At 49.4% G+C, this 20,423-nt stretch overlaps 1 protein-coding gene across 21 annotated transcripts in view; it reads right to left on the bottom strand.

Moving 5' to 3' along the window:
* Positions 1-4,692: 4,692 nt before the first annotated feature.
* Positions 4,693-20,423, bottom strand: part of CUX2 (cut like homeobox 2) — a 245,999-nt gene continuing 230,268 nt past the window's right edge. For 18 of the 21 annotated variants that reach the window (XM_073222286.1, XM_073222290.1, XM_073222276.1 and 15 more), the window contains 4 exons: positions 15,512-15,781; positions 14,074-14,262; positions 12,545-12,818; positions 4,693-9,173 (listed from right to left, as the gene is read on the bottom strand). In XM_073222286.1, coding sequence (XP_073078387.1) covers positions 8,372-9,173; positions 12,545-12,818; positions 14,074-14,262; positions 15,512-15,781 — 1,535 coding nt within the window. In that variant the 3' untranslated portion in view covers positions 4,693-8,371. Of the gene's footprint in view, positions 9,174-12,544; positions 12,819-14,073; positions 14,263-15,511; positions 15,782-20,423 lie in introns of those variants that run through there. The other 3 variants (XM_073222295.1, XM_073222296.1, XM_073222297.1) reach the window with 3 other exon arrangements.

The raw sequence follows: 20,423 nt of genomic DNA, 5'->3' as shown, positions 1-20,423 counted from the left end.
GTAATGAGGGGAAATGGAGATGCAGAGCCCCTTTTCAGAGGGGAGAGAAGGCAGGGGGAAGGTGAGGAATTGAAAGTCAGCTGGGATCAGCTGGGAGCTGGAGGCCTGGCAGTTGGGAGGGATGCCAGCAATGGCAAATGAAAGAGTCAAAACTTGGCTCTCACTGGCCAATTCATGGTGCCTACCCTGGGGCCTGGGGTGAGGAGGGTTCTGACATCCATGCTAGTTCAGAGGGAAAAGTCCTGCAATTGACTAGCAATGTCTGCTCTGAGAGCAGGGTAGATGGTGGCTGTACTTGTGCGAAGTATCTTAGACTCATCAAACCTCTGCTGGGAAAGTGAGAGTCCCAGATGGGAAGGTGCTGGCCCAAGGTCCCCCATCATGATGGGCTAGGCCCTAGGTCCTCCTGATGTGGGCGCAGAGCCTGGGTCACGTGGCTCCCTTGTCAGCCTGGAAAAAGTCATGCACATTCAGGAAAATGTGGCTTGGAAAGCAACCTACAGTTATCAGACAAGAAAAATTCAAGAATAAGGAACGAAAAATACTAAGGTCAGGGAATCATGCAACTTGTGAGAATCTAGTACATGCTGAGTAATTCCTCCCACCTCTCCTGAGACCACAGTTTACAGATGGGAGCTGGGGAAGTGGCTCCCCACACATGCTGAGTCAGGGTGCTGCCTGTGGCATTTGTGAACACAGCCACTGCAGGGCATGGCATGGGGCACAGAATGGGGGAAATAGTGGAAGCCAGCTCTAGAGGGAGGTCACAGTTGTAACAGGCTGTTGCCTTGGAGCCAAGTGAGGGGGGAGGAAGAGAAGTTGATCAAAACCCTAAGTGTTGTGTACCTACCTGCTAATCATGTCAGTGTTTCCTCCTGACCCAGGGGAGGTATTTGCGCACATGTCTAAGGATGACTAAAACATCCCAGAAGCATGACAAAGTAGAGGAAATAGTCTTTACTCAAGTCCCTGTTCAGAAGGAATATTCTGAGAAGTCACTTGGAGTAGGGGATGAGAACTTCAAGGAGGAAAGTCAGGCCACAAGTTATGGGCTGGCTGCCCAACATCCATCCACCCTAAGTTATTAGTCAAATTCAATCAGCTGTGCTGCTCCCATTTGACTTAACGGGAATTGGCTAGACTTTAGCTGCTAAAGAATGGCTATGTGACCTGATTTTGGCCAGTGAGATATGAGCAGAAGGGTCTTTTTGCTTTCAAGAAGAGACACAGTGAAGAGCTCTTCTCTGGGGCTGTTATGCTTGGTGGCTGGAGCTGTGGCAGCCATCTTATGATCATGGAGTAGGCCACACTAAGGAAAACATTCCCTGCTGAAGTTAGCATACACTTAAAAGATTTGCTCGAATTGTTGGGTTAGTGAACCCAGGAACCTGCCCTGCCTCTGGAGGTCTTGCTATTTGAGGTAATAAATGTCCTTGTTTAAAGCTTTGAGGGGAGATTTTTTGTTGTTGTTATTTACAACCAGAGGTTTCTTAATGGATGAATGTTGAGGGGCTGCAACTGCTCCCTCTGAGGAGTGTGGCTGTAGATAACCATCTGGAGGGGCTGTTGTCAGCTCAGTAGGGTAAAGGTTAGGGCTGGAACGGGGTTCCCTGAGACAGCAGAGGGCCGCTGTTGCTCATTCTTTCCCTGGAAACCTACCTCTCCTCTTGTGAATGAACAAACATGGAAAGAAGAGATCCCCCCTCCACCTCCCACTGCTGGCCCTGCACCTTGTATGTTTTGATGGGGCTGTTTTGTCTCTACTCTGGATCTGGTGTCAACTGTCCACGTCCCTCAACCCCTCCACAGATCATCTTACATCACCTTACACAAACCTCATTATGAAAAAGGCCCTGATACTTGTCCCAATTTCTAAAATCACAGCAGCCAAAATGAAACTCTTCCAGAGCCCCAAAATGATAAACTGCTTCAGCCCAGCTGCAGATTTTGTATTTTCTGATGCAGACTTTTTAAAAGGTGGGCCCATGAACTGTTTTTAACTGAGGGTTTCAAAATGGCTGCCTGCTCCTGACAAGAGGGGTCAGGGCTGCCTCGGCCTGGTCTACTTGTACTCAGGCCAAGGCCGTGGCTAGTCCTGCCAGACACAGCTCTGCAAGCACTTGGGTGCTGAGGCTGCTGCCATGACCCTCTCTTCATTGTTTAGGGGCGCTGTTGTCATTGCTTCTCTAGTTGTGGGGCTGAGAAATCCCAGGGCAGCACACCCAGGCCCTCTGGGCTACAGTTCCTTGAGTGCAGAGTCCAGGCTGCCTCCTGTGAGCCTCCCAGGGCCTGGCAGGGGCATACCCATCATCACCCCCTGCCCCTGCCCCCTTAGCATGTGTGATTCTTTCCTCCCTCCTGTGGCTGCTTGGGCAGGAAGGAGTTGGTCCTGAGACACAAGCTGAGCCAAGTGGGGTCTGGGAGTTTTGAACTGGGGAAAACATGTGCATCTGGACATGCTACACAAGGCCTGAAGCCTGGCTAACGTCCTGCTCTTGGATTTCACAAGGTTGTGTCTGGATTTTCCCAATAAACCATTTGCACATCTTTTAGGTGGATCACAATTCTTTCAACCCATTGGTTTGTGACTCCACAAGACACCCAGTGGATATTTGTTCTAAACTCCTATGTTCGTATCTTTCACCAGCATCCTTCCTAGCCTGATGTACACAGTGGGGCCAAATAAAACCAAATGAATTAGGATTGCCCCCTGTTTACTGAGACCCATCATATTTGAACTTACTAAAAATGTAGATTCTTGGCCCTGGCTCTAGGAATTCTGGTACAGTAGGTTAGGACAGGGCCTAGGACGTTGCATTTTGAAGAGGAAACAAAGGGATTTTAGGATTCCAGTTTAAGAAATGCTTTTAATCTTCAAAGAAACTTAGAAGACAGTATGGTAGCCAGCTTCCATGATGGCCCCTAATAATCCTTGATTCCTGGTGTCTACACCCTTGTGTAGTCCCTTCCCACACTGAATCATAACACTAAATCATTTCTGTGGCCAAGAAAATACTGTGGAAGTGACAGTGGTCATAGACCGTAGAAAATCTCCCAAATCTAGGTCACAGAAGACACTGCAGCCTCTGCCTTCTTGACTTTTAGCTGCCATGTTGTTCGGACACCCGAGCAGCCCTGTGCAGGGGCCCACTTGCAGAGAAACTGAAGCCCCTAGCCGAAGCCAGCCCTGGCTTGCCAGCCACGTGGGTGCACCACCCAGGAAACAGATTCTCCAGGTACAGAATAGCCTGCCTGCCTGACAGTTTACTGTAACCTCATAAGAGACCTAGAAGCCAGAACCACCCAGTCAAGACACCCCCAGATTCCCAGAGATTGTGAGATGTTTATTGTCTCAAGCCACTTAGTTTTAGTGTTATTTTTTATTCAATAAGAGGGCAAGTGTATGTAGATACTATTTTGATCATATCCATTTTACAGATAAGGAAACTGAGTCTTATTGAAGGGCCCTGGATTACCTGATACTGGAGAGCCAGACCCAGGTCAGGCTGAGTTCAAACCCAGTGCTCTTAACCACACTCCGGGCAGAAGAATGTCACAGATCATTAAGATCATCTGCTTTATCTCTTCATTGTGGCCCCTGGGAAGCTGACCTGGGGTGGGGAGCTGCCTTGGCCACGTGTTCCCATCCCTGCTCTTGTGTTTGGAGAAGTTCTGGCAAAGGCAGTTCAGTATCTATAGCAACACACACCCTGTGCCTTTGATTACATAGCCTTGGCCTTTAGCTTGATCTCTAGAATAGTTGCCCCAGTGGTCCTGGGCCAGTCATCCCAGAGAGGTCTGGCTTTTTTGTTCACTAGGAGGTGATGGGAAGCAGGCTGCAGGCCCAACGGAGGAGCTTAACCAGGAGGTAAAGGAGGGTAGGGGTGGGAAGTAAGGACCACAGAGGCCCGAGGGTCAGGGCTATTGGTGGGAGTGGGCCCTGCCACTCTCCTCTGCCCACCGTCTCCCCAGGCAGATGGAATCTCCTAACTTCCTGCAAAAGTGCACATCTGACCATAGCAATGCCCTGCCTCACACCCTCCATGGCTCCCCAGTGCCCTCAGGAGAAAGGCATATGTCCCAGCATGCCCCAAGGGGCTTCAAGATCTGGTCCTGGTCCCTCTGCCTCCACCCCACACCTCGAATTCCTGCCTCCTATGGCCTGGTTTCCCCATATTCTTGTCCGTATCCCATGTCTTGCCTGCTACTCCTTCTGTCCTCCTTCTCTGCCTCTCCTGTAACTCCTATTGCCTTTCAGGTGTCAGCTGGCACGACTCCTCCAGGAAGCCTTCCTGGGCCTCACTACTTGTGCTCTCATGGTCCCTCCCACCCCGTTTCTACCACTGAAGCACTGTGCACACAGTAGGTACTTAATGAGTACTTATTGCTGGAACAGATGCCAAGTTCCCAGCTCAGCTCTCTGCCCTCCTCTGTCCCTTGAGCTGAACCCACCTCCTTCTTCAGGTTTTCCCTGCCTTCTCATTGCTCTCTGGTCTCTCCACTCCCAGCTCCCCTGTGAGCCCTGGTTCAGATTCCTACATTTCTGTGTTGTTGCTGCATTTCCCACTCCAGGTGGGCAGTGACTGCAGACACAATGTCAAAACCAAAGCCAGAATGGGTCTTTGGTTCCCAGGGCCTGGGCACCTGCTTCTGCACATCCTTAGGTGGCTTGTGTGCAGATGTGGCTTCTCCTCCACCCCTGCCCCGCCCCCCACACCATGGGGCCACATCCTGGGGGTTTCCGACCTCTCTGGAGCTGCAAACTAAGGGTCCAAAGGGCCAGTCCTTGGCTTTACTTAATTTGAATCTTTACAACCAACTCCTAAGGAAGTTGCCATTATCATCTCCACTTTACAGCTCGGGAAACTAAAGGCAGAGCGATTCCGGTGTTTGCCAAAGGTCACATGGCTCAAACAGGCGGTCCTGGGGCTGAAACCAGGCGGTCTGGCTCCATGCCCAGAGCTCCTGACTCCCATCCTTTTCCTCTGGCTCTGGGCAAAGGCTAGGCCCTCCTGAAATGTGACCTTAATGGCTAGCTCAGAAGTTCCTGGGCCAATGAGTACCTTAGCTCTAACCTGCATCTACCTTCCTGTCCTTGATGGGGTGCTCCGTTATCCCACGGAACCATCTGCTAGGTTTGGAGCAATTAGTTATCCTAACCAGTGGGAGAGGCAATTAATCATTTAGTTCCCTTTGCAGGGACATGTGGAAAAACTGGGGCAAATCAGAAGATTTCCAGACAAAGAGGAAAGGTCTGTCTTGGGATGCCCTGGGGCCTTGGCTCATGGGTGAGTAATGTTTAAAGCCACGCTGGGGACTCTCTTGACATTATTGGTTGAGGAAAAAAAATTCTGCAACTTGATGCACACAGAGATTCACCATCATGGGTAGAAAGAACCCAAGCCCCACTCGTGATAGCAGTAAGTAATATGTGCCACACACTGTCTGATGGGTTTTACAAGCATGATTATTCCTTATAATGACCTCTGAGCTGGCTGCTGTAATAACCTCATTCTACAGAAGGGGAAACTGAGGCCTTGGCTATATAGCTGGGAAAGGGGAGATGCTGGGTTGATCACCTCTTGGCATATGCCCATCACAAGGCTGGGGGCACCTGCCATTCACACACCCCACTGAGGCAGGTGCAGCCTGTAATCTGGTTGGTCTTAGGGTCATGGCCTGTGGCCACTGATTTGGGAGCAGGTATGATCTTAGCTCCTTAATACCAGGCCCCAGAGTCTAACCTGCTTCCACCCTGATGTACTGAGTGGCAAATGGATTCCAATCCTTCCATCTTCCTTTGCTGGAGCCCACAGCATAATCACCAACAGAGATGCCCACAGGCCCCAGGTGGGTGGCACAGGTGAGGACCGAGGTAAACCCAGGCATGTGTCCCGTCTAAAGGGAGAAGCCACTCCCCAGCTAGCTGTTGTCATCTGGTGTGGCCAGATCTTACGGTTTTCAAGAGAAGCCAGTAGCTGCAATTCTTATGGGACATGTGTCCATATTTTAATAGTGGCAAATTAATTTAAAAACCATTTTTAAAAATACTGTTTTGTAAAACACTTGTGAGGGCCAGATCTGACCCCCAGTGTGCAGCCTCAGCTCCAGAACAAAGGAGGACACCCAGACATTATTATCCAATTCTGTATTGAGTGACGCATATACAGAATGTGTTCCTGTTTTTTAAAATTTTAAACAAAGTTCATCAATCTCTCATAGAAACGGTTTCGTGTGTTTTTGTTTTGTTTTGACCGTTATAGGACATGAACCTAACAAAGATGTTCACGGGTCTGCTGGCTTTAGGTACAACAGGATTCCTGTGGTCAAAAGACTACACTAAGTGCTTAATCAAATCCCGTTACACAAAAGCCAGATTTAGTTCTTTGAGAATCCTAGTCTTGTGTGTAAGTCTGGATTTCAATGTTGTGTGGGTTTCAACAGTAAAAAGTGGTATGTTTCCCCACAGTTTTTAATTGTGATAGGGTGGTGGTGGCTAAAAGGAGATGTTTCATTTGTTCCAGATTTGATTACTCTGAAAATTGGTCACTGTTTCCTACTGTCAAAATATAAAAATACCTTCATCTGGATAAAAATGTATACAGTGGAAAACACTTCAATGCATAGCCTGGGTGTACGGAAAAGGAGGTTTTCCTGCAGGGTTTGCGTTGTTCTTCACTGACTGGTGTGGAGACTGCAGCCTGGGCTGGGTGCATGAGAGTTGAGATTTCTGGAACAGTCTTCATTTGTCCCCTTCAGGTCACTGGGTTTTTCTGGCTGGGTTTCAAAATGCTTGTTGCAGCCTTGAAAGCCCCACCGGCCATCTATCCCCCGGGCATTGGGTTGGCACTGATTATGGCCACCCTTTCATTATCATTCTGGATTCAGCAGGGGAGTCACCCAAGTCAGCTTTCCCACAGTTTGAAAAAGGAAAATAAAACAGGAGAGAAAAATTCAACAGTCAATCTGGTGGCCTTTCCATCCAAATTGGGAGCTCTTTCCCTAGCAATCATGAGGACAAAGACACTGGAGGGAGGTTTCTCCAAGGGGGAGGTTGAGTCTTTGAGTCCCAGAAAGTCACATGTTGGGAGGCAGGAGGGTGGACCTGAAGACTGGGATACAGTGGTTATGGTGTGGTGAACTCAACCTTCTTGCTTTCTTTTGCATGGACTTGGAGTTGCAGATGCCTTCCAAAAACTGCACTACGGTCAACTTGAGAAGATGGCGGGAAGGGGAGTTGGGGCCTCTAGTTGGATGAATTTACTTTTTGGTGCTGGGTGCTTGTAGGACTACCAATACCAATCATTTTCCTTAAAGCACAGGGAGGGGAAGATGGTGGCCACAGTCTTGCTCTGGAAACCCAGTGGGAAAGCCTCCTGTACCATGGCCATGATTCAGGTTGGGGAACGGGGTCACTCTGACTTAAGTGCCACGCTCCAATCACCTGCTCCCGTGCCGGGCTTTCCAAAGGATCCAGAAACACAGAGTGTCTGCAGATGAGGTGGATGTCCAACCTGCACAGCCCACAGGTTTCTCATTAGAGGGGGTGTAAGCAGTTTGTTTTATACCATGTTTACATCTCAGATAGGATGTTTGGCCACAGCCCACATCTACAATATTTACGACGGCACAGGACATTCTATTTTGTGTTATCAAGGTTGCAAACAGACCATCAGAATGAGACACATCCTCAACGGCATCAAGGTTTTCATTTAGAGTCTTTTGGACTTTCCCTTTTCAGCACGGTTTCTAGAAGGGCAGTAGCAATGTGCTGTGTCTCACAGACAGATGCAGAAAAAAAACCCATGGTTCAAAGGTTAGCTAAATTTTGGTCAGTCTTATATAAGTGTTTTGTGATGGCTTTGAACAATTGTCTTCTTTTAATCTCATCTAGTGGCAAAAATGACACAACTTCAGTGTATACTTCTCAACAGTTGTGACAGCATCCTGATTTTATAACTCTCTGTAATATCAAAACAGCATCGGCTGGGAATAAATTCTGAAGGATCCTTTATTAAAATATCTAAAAGAGGTCTATAAATATTTATTTATTTTTCTAAAAGAGTTTGGAGTTTCCAGGTGAAACTGCGGTGCCACTTTTCTTCTGCCTCCTGCAGAGAGGCCAGGATGGAGAAGAGGGTGCTCTCTGGAGCAGGGGGTGCTGAAAAGAGGAGGCAGTGGCACTTGCCCCGTCCACTCCCTCACAACTTCGTGTAACTAGGATTACAACAAAAAACGTAAATGGCATAACATTGCTGTCCACATTTTGATGGTTGAGTTCTTCCCTCCTCACCCCTCCCTTGTCTGGGAGAGTGAGCGAGGGAGGGAAGGTGGCTACGCAGGTGTGGCCCTCAGCTCCTCACCCCTGCCTTCAGAATTCCCACTCCAGGGCCTCCTCCCGATTGGCAGCCCTCTCTAGCCGATAGATGATGCTGTTCAGGTTGGCCATCTTCTCATGCCGCCGCTGCAGGTTGGGGTTCACCTTGGTGCTGGGGTTCAAGGCCCCAGCTGTGTCGGCTGTAGGGCTGGCACTTGGCACTTTGGCAGGGGGGGCGCCAGGTGGGGATGGGGAGATTGGGGCTGAGGAGGAGGGGACAGGTGATACAGACATCATGAGGCCCGGTGAGGAGGCAGCTGAGGGTGAGTTCAGTGACACCTCCAGGCTGCAGCGTGAGGACTCCGAGGCCGACTTAAAACTTTGAGGGTCCAAGTGTAGCTGTTCCCCAGGCTTGCTCTCCTGAGACGGCTGTAGTGAGGGGTGGTCCGGGGTGGTCTCACCTGGAAGGAGGAGCCCGGGGGCCGCCTCTGGGAGTCCGTTGTCCCCTGGCGGGTCGGGACGTGCCTCCGTGGGGGAACCTTGGCCTTGGCCCGGCTCCTGTGAGTCCCGGAGCTGGCTGCCTGCCTCCTCCTCCTCGGCAGCCTCCTCACTCTGTTCCTGCTTAATCCTCATTGGGGCCTTACCCTGGGCGCTCAGGGCTGTGAGGCCTTCAGGGCCCTCCTGAGGACCCAGTTCCTTCACAGTAGGCTTCTGGTCCTCGGGCTCGGAGTCAGGGCTCTGGGCGGTGGGGTCTGGGTGGGAGTGGCCTGGCAGTAGGACACTAGAACCCCCACTGGGGTCGGGGTCCGGTTCATCTTGGGTCCCCTCCACCAACATCTCCCGGCGCATCCGGGACCTGGGGCAGAGACGGTGGTGAGTGAGGGGCTGGATGGGGGACCTGGACTCAACCTACACAAGCAGCAGTTTGAACCCAACCACTTCCCTGGGGCTCACTAGGCTCTGAGCTGCTTCTCATGCGGCATCTTACTAAGTCCTCTCAACAACCCTACAAGATTGGTGCTATTATTATCCCTATTTCACAGAGGAAGAAACAAGACTCAGAGATACTGAGTGACTTGTCCCAGGTCATAAAGCCAGTAAGTGACAGAGCCAGGTCTTGAACTCAGGGCTGTTGGATTCCAAAGCTCATGATCTAGACCTGTGCTGCCCAGTACAGTAGCCGCTGACCACATGTGGCTCTTGAGCACTTGAAATGTGGCTAGTCTGAATTGGGATGTGCTGTCAGGGTAAAATATACACTGGATTTTTGAAGGCTTAATACAGAACACAATGTAAAAGAGCTTAGTAAAGTTTTTATATTGGCCATATGTTCAAATGGTTATATACTGGGCTAAATAATATATACTGTTACAATTAATTTCATCAAAGTTTCTTTTTTTTTTATAATGTGGCTAATAGAAAATTTTACATCACATATGTGGCTTGCATTATACTTCTATTGAACAGCACCATTCTAGAGCATTTCTCAAGTCAAACCCAGATTCTAGTTTGTGGCAGTAACTCTCTGTTTTCTTTCCTGGAAGGATTTTTAGACATCAGCCCAGAAGGGGAGACTTGTCCAGGTCACCACAGCACACAGGGACAGAGCTGGGGCCAGAACCTGGGTGCCCCAAATTCCAGTCCAGAACCCATCATATCTTCACTTCAACCACCTCCCTGCTGCTGGAGAAGCAGTGAGGGCCAGGAATGGGTCTAACCTCTTTTATTATTTTCCTAATAGCAACGAGGGCCATAGAGGCCAAATGACCCATTGAGGTCGTAGAAAGACAGGGCTTCCTCAGCACCTGCAATGTTGCGGCCTTCTGCCCATTTACATTAATAATAAAATATATATTATTGATAAATATTACTAACAATTCTAAATTGCAATAAGTATCATAATAATGGATGCTTATCATGTATCAGGCACTGGGCCAAGTACTTTTTTGCAGACCATTTCATTTATTTTTCATAATAACCTTATGAGGAGATACTAGTCTCATTCCCATAGTTAAGGGAGACGAGGTTCAGAGAGGCACAGAGGATTGCCATGATCACAGAGCCAGCAAGGAGTGCAGCTGGGCTCTGAACCCAGCAGACTGGCTACACTCTTCTGCCTCCCTGCCCAGGTGTGGGATGGGGCCTTCACCCCAGGATCCTGAGCCTGGAGGGACTATAAGGGGTCATCAGGTCCCTCCACTTGGCCCCCTCCCAGGGAACTCTGTCTCCCTCAGTTCTCTCCAGAAGAGAGAACAGCTGCTCGGGTGGAACCCTATTGGTTTCCACTGAGGTGGGATGTGAGGGGGGTTTAGGATGCCTCAATGTCTGAAGCACCACCATTAGAACTTCCAATGTGTATATCAAGTATAAATATCAGGCTAATAGTCATTCGCACCATAATATAGTCTTTTCAATTCCTGACTCCCAGATCTATAGCAGGGCCTCCCTGGACATTTTTTCTCAAAATATCCTGTTCACCTTTCCCAGAGCTCACTGCAGTTTGTAATGATATATTAATACGAGTACTCATTTAATAGTGACTTTCCTGCTGGTCTATAAGAGATGCTAAGGGCAAGGGCTTTGTCTTGTTCTCTTTGAAGTACAGAGTAGGTGCTCAATAAACATTTACAAAATGAAATAAAGTAAATAATGTATTCTATAATTATAATTCTTTGAGAGTGGTTTCCTTTGGGAGTGGAAATCTCTCTGCTCCTTGGTGCAAACTCCTATTCATCCTTCAAAACCCACCTAAAATGTCATCTCTTCTGTAAAGTCTTTCTTAAGCAGAATTCCTTTTTTTTTCAGTCCCTTATTCCTTCCTGTTTTATAGGTTGTAATGAAATGGTCTCTTTGTGATTTTAAACTCCCTAAGGGCAAGGATGGCTTTCAACCCCTGTATCTTCAGACCCTGGCTCACTGGGCATATGTAGTAAATATTTGTTGAATGAGTATGTTGGATAATAATGGAGTGCTCAGTTCCTATAGGGAACAAGAGGGGAGAGGATATCCCTAATGCCCCAGGGAGGGAAGAAGGATGTGAGGACCTGTATCATTTGACATTTGGCAGGCTTTGGGTCTGAGCCAGATAATAATCATATTATACAATGTATTTATGCCAAAGTTGTTTCTTTGATTGTCAATTCAATTGTGGGGTAAGTATTAGATTCCTTATCTGTAAAATAGGCATGAGACTCAGAGAGGTACAGTGACTCGCCCAAGAACACACAGCCAAGGTGGGACTTGAACTCAGATCTGGGTGATGCCTATGCATGGGCCATGCAGAGGGAGATTTCAAGTGTTCCACCCTTCAGGCTTCTCCTTCCTCTTTTCCCTTGGTGACTAAGAGACCTTCTCTGTACCCCTGGAATGCATAAATGGACTTCCTCTCTGGTACAACATGAACATCTGAGACATTTCCTGGTTGGTAAGCTTGGTGGGGGTCACAGCAGAGATGGTCCCTAAAATCCCATCAAACCTTCTCTGTAGGGCTCTCAGCTGGCCTGCGGAGGCCCCACTGTAGTCGCCCAGGAAGGACCAGCCTGGGAAGGCCCTGAGCCAGCTGTGGGACTGAATCCCCAGGAAGCCCTGCACACTGCAGGTCAGAGGGGAGGGTCTGGTGAGTGGGAGGAGGCAGACACAGAAATAGGAATCACCTGCTCCCTGGGGTGGGAGGGACCTGGGGGGCTGCCAGAGGGGTCTCCTTTGACTTTAAGAGTGAGAAAGACCAAGAGCTTTCAAATCAGGGCTCCTACATGAGGCTCAGTGGTTAGTTAGGGCTCCTCAGGCCTGTGCCTCAAACACCATTCCCTGTCCTGTTGTAGAGGCAGACACAGAGCAAGCTGGGTGAGGTCCTAATAAGGATAGTGACAATAATTACATCAAACCCCCGCCATACACACACACTACGTGCCAGGTATTTTATGCTTCCATGTTGCCCACTGAATCCTCAGGACAATGCTACAAAGTAGATCCTGGCATGGCTCCCATTTCAAGGACAGAAGACTGAGCCCCAGAGAGGTGAAGGGGTTTGCCCAAGGTCTCACAGCTGGAAGACCGGAGCTGGGATTCACGTCCAGGTTTGCCTATTTCTAAATCTCAACAGGTACGCACATGGTTTCCCCATTTCCCGGAGGCCATGCTGGGCTCCCTCTAAGCCACAGGAAGGGGAAGGCAGTGTGGCCACGACCCCGGGCCACCCTCCCAGCAGCTGCTGCCCAGGAGCCTCACCTGTAGTTGTGGAACCAGTTGATGACGGTGTTGGTCTTGAGGTTGAGCTGGAAAGAGAGGAGCTCAATGGTCTGTTGGGAGGGGTAGGGCTCCAGCTGGTAGGCCTTCTTTAGCGCCTCCTTCTCCTCTGGTGCCAGCACCACTCGGGGCTTCTTGATTTGCAGGAGGCTCAGGTCCTGGGGCTGCAGGCAGGGGCTGGGGCACTCAGAGCGGGCGGCTGGAGACTCACTGTCAGAGCCGGTGCTGATGAGACCGTACCTGCGCTTCAGGTAGGCTGGGGCGGGCGGGGGAGGGAGCACTGAGACGGAGCTGACCAGAGGCCCTGCGGCCCCCAGATCCCAGGGGTGGGGCTTGGCTGCAGGCTCACGCCCCGAACGTAGGGACCTGCTGCCAGTCTCATGCTCTCTCCCTCCTTGCTCTTTCCACACCCTTCCAATCCCTCTGCCCACTCCTGCGCCTGCCCACACCTGCCCAAGGGCAGGAGACAGCTGTGCCTGCCTCTGAAGTCTGGTTGTTAGCGCCCAGGTGTTAAGTATATAGGGGGCTCAGCAGGGCTCACAGACAGGGAGTGCTCAAAAAAAGAGTGCAGAAGTGTCCCTGAATTTCACTACAGCCTTGTTGGGGACAGACTGGGACAGTAATTTGAGTGAACCCAGTAAGCAGGATGCATCTCAACCTCAATTTGTCAAAATGTGAAAAAAAAACGTCCACTTCAGAATGGAAGAAGTAAGGCACTAGGGTCTTGTTTCATCCTCACAGCATTGCCCTGAGGCAGACACGATTGGCTCTTCTTTTCAGATGAAGTAGAATGAGGCGTAGAGAGGGGAAGTACCTTGCCCAAGGTCACACAGCCAGGAAGTGGCAGGCCAAGCTCTCGGCCACAGTGTCTGGTGCCCACCGCCCAGCTGGTGCCATGACGGCAACTGTTCAATGACTCACATCTCAGATATCCCCCAACTTACAGCTTTTTAGATGTCACCTCCCAACTTTTTTAGCTCCTGAGCTTTATTTAGATCCAGAAATCCCTCAGGCACAGCATGAGATTGGGTGGGCACCTAGGGCTCCACGCCAGCCCGTGTTTTCAGGGCTATAAGATAATATTAGACAACATAAGAATCTGTGATCTCCCTGCCTGCTCCCACAGGGAGGGTTTCCTGTACGCTGGGTCAGTTCTGTGTTTTGCTGTATACATCTGGGTAATGGGCAGAGGGGGATCTCTGTAATAGGGAGCTGATGCAGAGGACCGAGGGATCAGAGAGAGTTTTTCAGGGACTATGCAGTTGGGATTGGTCAAAGGCTTTGAAGAAATGTGAGTGTGTGGAAAAATGCTGAAAGATGGTACTGGAATTTTCATGAGGAAGTAGTAAATACTTAAATTGCTTTCAATTATATTCTGTGGGATTTCTGTTTCTTGCAGTCCCACACCAGGCTGAGACCTGACCACTGGGGCCCTGGGTGTGTTTGGATTACAACTAGATGTGCTTCCAAAGGGAGAACCTGAGGCCAGACCCTGTGCACCCAGAGCTCACCTTTCTTCTCCAGCTTCTTCATGTCCCTCAGCTTCTCCACATTATGCGGGTCATTGAGCCACAGCTGCATGCGCACAAAGGGCTCCCGTCCCTTCAGGCTCAGCTTGTGCCAGGGTTTGGGCCGGGACAGCAGGTCAGACACAGAGCCCTGAGTCAGCCCTAGGATGCTCTCCCCAAACAGCCGCTGCCCTGGGAACAGGGGAGGAGGGCAACCTGTTACCCTAGGCTGGGTGGAGGTGCTCCCAGGAGAGACAAGAAATGGGCCAGAGACACAGGGCAGAACCCGGAGGCCCAGAAACATGCGGGAGCCCATGCTCACTGTAAACCTGGAGGGGACCTCTCTGCAAAACACATTTGTGGGGAAGAACAGATAGCTATCAACAAAGATGCTTTCATAATTTAGATATTCTTCATTACTAAGGGATCCCTGAAACTGTCTCAAACTTCATGTGTATAAATTAGTATTAGCTGTATTTAGTAATTTTACATATTCTATCAAAATCTCAGTGTGCATGTCCTCTGATCCAGTAATTCCACTGCCTGGGATTTATCCTCCAGTTGGGGCACAAAGATGCATGTGGGTGTACTTTCTAAGGCAGCAGGAAATTGGAAAAAACAAAATACCCATCGGTGGATTAAAAATTTGAGGCATCCATGGCCTGAAACACTGCAAAAGAGAAAAAGAATGCAGGTGGTCTAATTATTCTAAGGGTATCCAGAAAACTGTTAACTTTTAAGATGCAAGTTGTAGGACAGTATGTGTGTAATTTCATTTACAAAAAATAAAAGAAATTAGGTGTACACATGTTCTTGTATGTGTTCAGAAATCATCAAAGATCACATAAAAACTATGCAGTGTAACTGGAAGGCTGGGTGGGATTTTGTTTATTTACTTTTTAAATTATTTTTTTCTCTACTTTAAAAATGAACATGTATTAAATAATGAAAAGGTATTTAAAAATAATGAGCATGTCTTATTTCTGTAATAGAAACTAGTGAAAACTGTAGTAGTGTTTGTGTGCCTTGCTCTGGGAGAGGTGTATGACCTGCATCTGATACTTGGGGGGAATCTGCGATCCCAAAGCAAAAGAACCCTAGACCGTGCTTCTCCTCTGTGCCCCCAGAGAGCAGCAAGTCCAGCGCCGGGTCAGGGCTGTGCTGGAGTCTCACCGCTGCGAGAATTCTCTTGGTCCTCCTGGAAGGGAGGACGTTTTGAAAGCTGTGGGTTGAGGATTTCAGGTCATATCAGACCTGCATTCACCTCCCTTTTGTCTCATTCAGCAGCCCAGGCCAGCTGCTCCCAGAGTGTCCTGGATGCCACCCAGCACCTGCAGGCTGGACCCCAGCGCCCTGGCATCTCACTGTGGGCACTTGCTTCAAGGCAAGCAGGAGCCAAGCAGGATAGGAGGCAACATCTCTGATTCCCACCACCCTGTACCTAGGTTGTTGTCTGTGAGGACCTCTTTGACCCTCTTGGTGATGGAGTATGTGTCCAGCTCGGGGGACATGGCCACAATCTCCTGGATGCCCCCTGTGGCCTGGCTGCCCGAGTACATCTTCCCTCCCAGCGAGGAGCTGGAGCGTCCCTCTGGCTGCTGGTTCTCCTTGATGCTCTCCAGCGCCAGGCGCAAGGGCTCCTGGGAGCTCTTCTCCGGCTCTGTGGGGCTGGGGGGTGGGGATGGCGAGGACCTCGGCTCGGTGGGACTGGCTGTGGGCCACAGAGAGACAGAGAGGGTGGTTGCTGCGATCTGACGTAGACATGCAGTTTGGGCAAGCTTGTTTGATAGAGCCAAGAGTTGCCAACAACCCATTTTGCAATCACCACAGTAATATCTCAGGCAGGGACCACCCTGGATGCAAAAACTGGCCAGATGAGGAATAGGATATTTGCATAGTCTCCAAGTACCTCCCCACAAGACTTACTAATTACAAAGGGAAAATTAATACCCTTCTCGTACAGCTACCTGGCAGACCCCACCTTAATGAAGTAATCGAAGTTAACATCACCAATCACAGGATAAATTAATTGGTGCTTCCTGATACCATATACTGAGGACACAGTGTTGCTTCTGCGATATTCCTGCCCAAAGTGCATGGCCTGAAATCTCATGACAAGGAAGCATCAGCCAAAGCTGAACTGAGACAATCCAGAATAACTGGCTTCTAGTCTTCAGAAATGTCAACAGTAGAGAACAAAGAGAGGCAGAAGAGTCGTCCGAACTGAAAAGACTAAAGAGACGTGACGACTAAATACAAGTGGTCCTGAATCTGATCCTGGACAGAGAAAAATAAAATTATATAAAGGATGTTATTGGGATAACGGAGGAAACCTGGCTATAAATGGTGGGTTACGTAACAGCATTGTGTAATTGTAAAATTCCTGGTTCTTGGGAAATGCTTATGTAAGTAGTTAGGGGTAAAGGGACATGAGATCATCAAATAATTTCTCAAATGGAGAGAGAAAAACAGCACAAATGTGACGGTATTAGGAAATGGCAAATCTGTGTGTAGGTTGTAGGGAGTTTGGTGTTCTATTGTTTCAACTTCAGTAAATAAAAAATTACATCAAAATAAAAAATGAAAAAATTAGGTTGGCAATCATCTGTAAGTACAACCACTGGGGATTAGCTAAACAAAATATGATGTTTCCCTCCAGAAATTAAAAATAATATAATGAAAAGATGTCCACATATGTCAGTTCTGGGGCCCCACAGCATGGTGATTGTAGTTAAGTGTAAGATGTTATACATTTGACAATAACTATGAGATGTTAATGTTCTCAGTGTAACAACGAACTGTAGCTATGTGAGCTGAAGGATGTGTTAACTAACCTTATCACGTAAACATTTTGCAATATGTGTGTATCAAACTATCACACTGTGTGCCTTAAACTTATACTGTCAATATGTCAAATACATCTCAATAAAGCTGAAAAAAGATGCCCACAGTACATTAGCAGGCTTAAAAAGTAAGTGTTTATAAGCTACCTTTTCCATTTGTCATAAGACATTTTATGTGAATATATATTAGAAAAACCATTTGGAAGACGTCTTGGGTGGGGTGTCTTTGCCATATCTCTCAAATGGGGCTATAAAGCACGTAGCTCTACACTTGCACAGACCCTACTTGGGGCCGTCAAGAGGACTCCGAGAGATAATGCGGGTCCATCTCCTGAGGGGTCAGTTACCCAGTGGACTCTCCAGTGTGAGCTGAGCCTCCTGACGGTCCTGGGAGGGCAGAGGACAGTCCCAGGAGGCGCCCCTAATGGGGTGGGGAGTGTGGTGGAGGGTCTGGGAATCCCAGTGCTGGTCTGGACAGTACCTTCCAGCAAATTAGAAAAAGGTGCCTCTACCTCAAGGCAGTCAACTGCCACCTGCTGGAAATTTGTTAAAATACATATACAAATGTATGCCAGCTAGGAAGTGAAGGAAACGATATGCAGTAGCTTTGATTCCAGAAAGGACACCCTGAGGCTATCTGGATGGGAAGGTAAGATCACTCTGGTCAGGGCACTCTCATCTCCAGAACCTTCAGTGGCTTCCCACTGCCCTTTGCACAAGAAATGTCTACTTCCTTGTTCTCGTGTTTAAGGCTCTAGACTCTCTTGCCTCTGCCCACTCGACAGACCTGGAGCTCCTCACATTCTCTCCAGGACCCTCTCTCCCTAAAAACCTCGTAGGTTCTTCTAAACCCCACTATGCCTTTGTCACCCTGAAGGCCTTCCCACTAACTTTGAACTCCTATGCATCCTTCAAGGCCCAGTTCCAAACACCCGTTCTCTGAGGTGCAAATCTTTGGGGTCTGTTAGCACCTTGACTACACACTGTCACACTCTATTATGATTTCTTGCTTGTGCTGGGTCTCTCCCCTGCCAGATGACACTGGTGCTGACAATGACAACTGATAAAGCTTCACTCACTACATGCCCAGAATAGTGCTAAGTGTTTTAAACCCATGATCTCGTGACCCTCAGCACATCTCTAGGAGGGAGGTACTATGTCATCCTATTTTATAGATGAGGAAACTGAGGCTCAGAAAAGTAAGCCAATGTGTCCAAGGTCAGACAGTGCCTTGTGGCAAGCTCAGGTCTGCTCACACCCAGCTCTGTCCTCTCACCCACTACGAGCCCCTGAAAGGCAGGGGCCACCCATTAGTCATGGCGAGTCTTAGAGCTCAGGGAGGCAGGAGGTATTGGGCTGTCGAGTGAATAAATTTTGGCCAGGACTTCTGATTACCCCGGAAAGGTGCAAAGTGAAACTTCAGAGTTACGAGTAGTGGTATCACATCCCTGTGAGGCTGGCAGGCCACGTCTGGAGTCATGAGAATTTTACTGTCCACCTCTCCAACCCCCAAATCAGGCTGATCCTGGCTATCCAGGTGGCATCCATTTGATGCTGGAGCTGACACGTCCCCTTTTCCCCCCCATCACCGTCACCAGCAGGGATGAAAGTTGACGGGGAAGGGCCAGCCTGGGAAAGCAAGAGACTGTTTCAAGAGTCCTCCCATTGCTGTCAGCTGGAGGAGGCTGGGCTCAGCTGGAGGAGGATCAAGGGTCTCCCAGGACATCTGCTTCTTGGATAACCATCTGCACCCTCATCCCCACCCAAAGGGCCAGATTTCCAGCCAGTGAGGGAGCAGGATGAGGGGCTGGAGATACACCTTGATGATAGGCCTGAAACCAGCCAGTCCCCCTCTCTGCACTTCCAGGCGGAACACCGGCCCTTCTGACCACGCTGACTTTAAGGACCGCTGCTTTACAAAACCACTGAAAGATGCAGAAATCAGCTCGATCAGGAGGAACACACCAATTGTAAAGGGCTGGGTCGGAGGTGATCAGTCAGGTTGGCTGGGGCTTGAGCAGGGCACTCTGGATAGGGGTGTGGGCAGAGGGCAGGGGGGATACAGCAGAGTGACCACTCACCTCACTCGCCTGGGGCTTCCCTGGTTTTAGCACAGAAAGCCCCATGTTCTGGGCAGACAGGGGAGTGGGTCACAATGGACAAAGGGAGAGATGGAAGGAGAGAGAGTGACAGGTAGGGACAGAGCAGCTGCAGAATGAGAGGGACAGGGAAAGAAGGAGTCAGGGAGAGAGATGGGGGAAAGAGGCCAGTAAGAGACAGTGAGAAAGACGCCCCTGGGGGAGGGCGATGGAGGGAAGACAGAGGGACCATGCGTGGGGAATAGGGCTTCTTCAACGGCTTGAGCATTCCCCACTGTGGGCATTGCTAATGAGGCTGGTGAACGAACAGCGGGCACAGGGGGAGGGCATGCCTCACAACACCCACCACCACAACCGGTATTTGCTCACCCCCAACTCTCCGGACAGCAGGGGCTCTAGCACCGGTTCCCGGGCACCGGGACAGGTCCAGGTCCAGTCCTCCCCACCCCCCAGCCGGTGTGGGACCTTGTGGGCAATGGATCACTGTCCTGCCTCTAGGCTGCGGACAAGTGGTGGCTGTGGGGGCCTTGGTTGGATCAGCCGCACCACACCCACTGCCATTACGCCAGCAGCTCCTGCTCGCATCTCTGCCGCCTTGAACCTGGAGCCTTGGCTTCCTGGTCTATGGGTGAGACAAGGCATCCACCCTCACCTGCACTCACCTCCCTTCCCTAACTGTGTAAGACTTCCTCTGAGCTTTTGAGGGTTCTTCCTCTAGGAAGACCATTCCTGATATCTTTGCTTAACTGTTCTTACCTACTCTCAACAAAAGAAATTAAAAACAAAACAATTAGACACTGGGCAAGTGCAAATCAAAGCCACAGTGAGATACCACTTCACACCCACTAGGAGGGCAACAGCGAACAAATGGAGACAGCAGGTGCTGGTGAGGATGTGGAGAATGGGAACCCCCATACATGGCTGCTGGGAATGTAAATGGTGCAATCCCTACAGAACCCCCTCAGGAAGTTAGACAGCCACCATCTGGACCAGCAACTCCACCCTTAGGTATGCAGCCAAAGGAATTGAAAAGAGGTGTTCAAAAGTGTGTACATGAATGTTCCACAGAAGCATCAATGACACTAGTCAAAAGGTGGTCTATCCATACAATGGAATATGATTCAGCCATAAAAAGGAATGAAATTCTGACATTACACTGGATGCACCTTGAAAACATGATGCTAAGTGAAATAATCCAGACACAAAAGACCACATATCGTATGAACGCATTGATATGAAATGTCCAGAACAGGCAAATCCATACAGACAGAAGGCAGGCTGGAGGCTGCCAGGGGCTGTGGGGAGGGGGCAAGGGGAGGGATTGCTTAGTGGGTAAAGGGCTTCCTTTTGGGGTGAGGGAAATGTCCTGGAATGAGATAGAGGTGGTGGTTGTGCAAAGTTGTGAATGTAT

Source organism: Manis javanica, chromosome 15 (assembly GCF_040802235.1).
Source record: "Manis javanica isolate MJ-LG chromosome 15, MJ_LKY, whole genome shotgun sequence".
In the NCBI taxonomy this organism is placed as follows: domain Eukaryota; kingdom Metazoa; phylum Chordata; class Mammalia; order Pholidota; family Manidae; genus Manis; species Manis javanica.
This window is presented reverse-complemented; position numbering and strand designations above follow the sequence as displayed.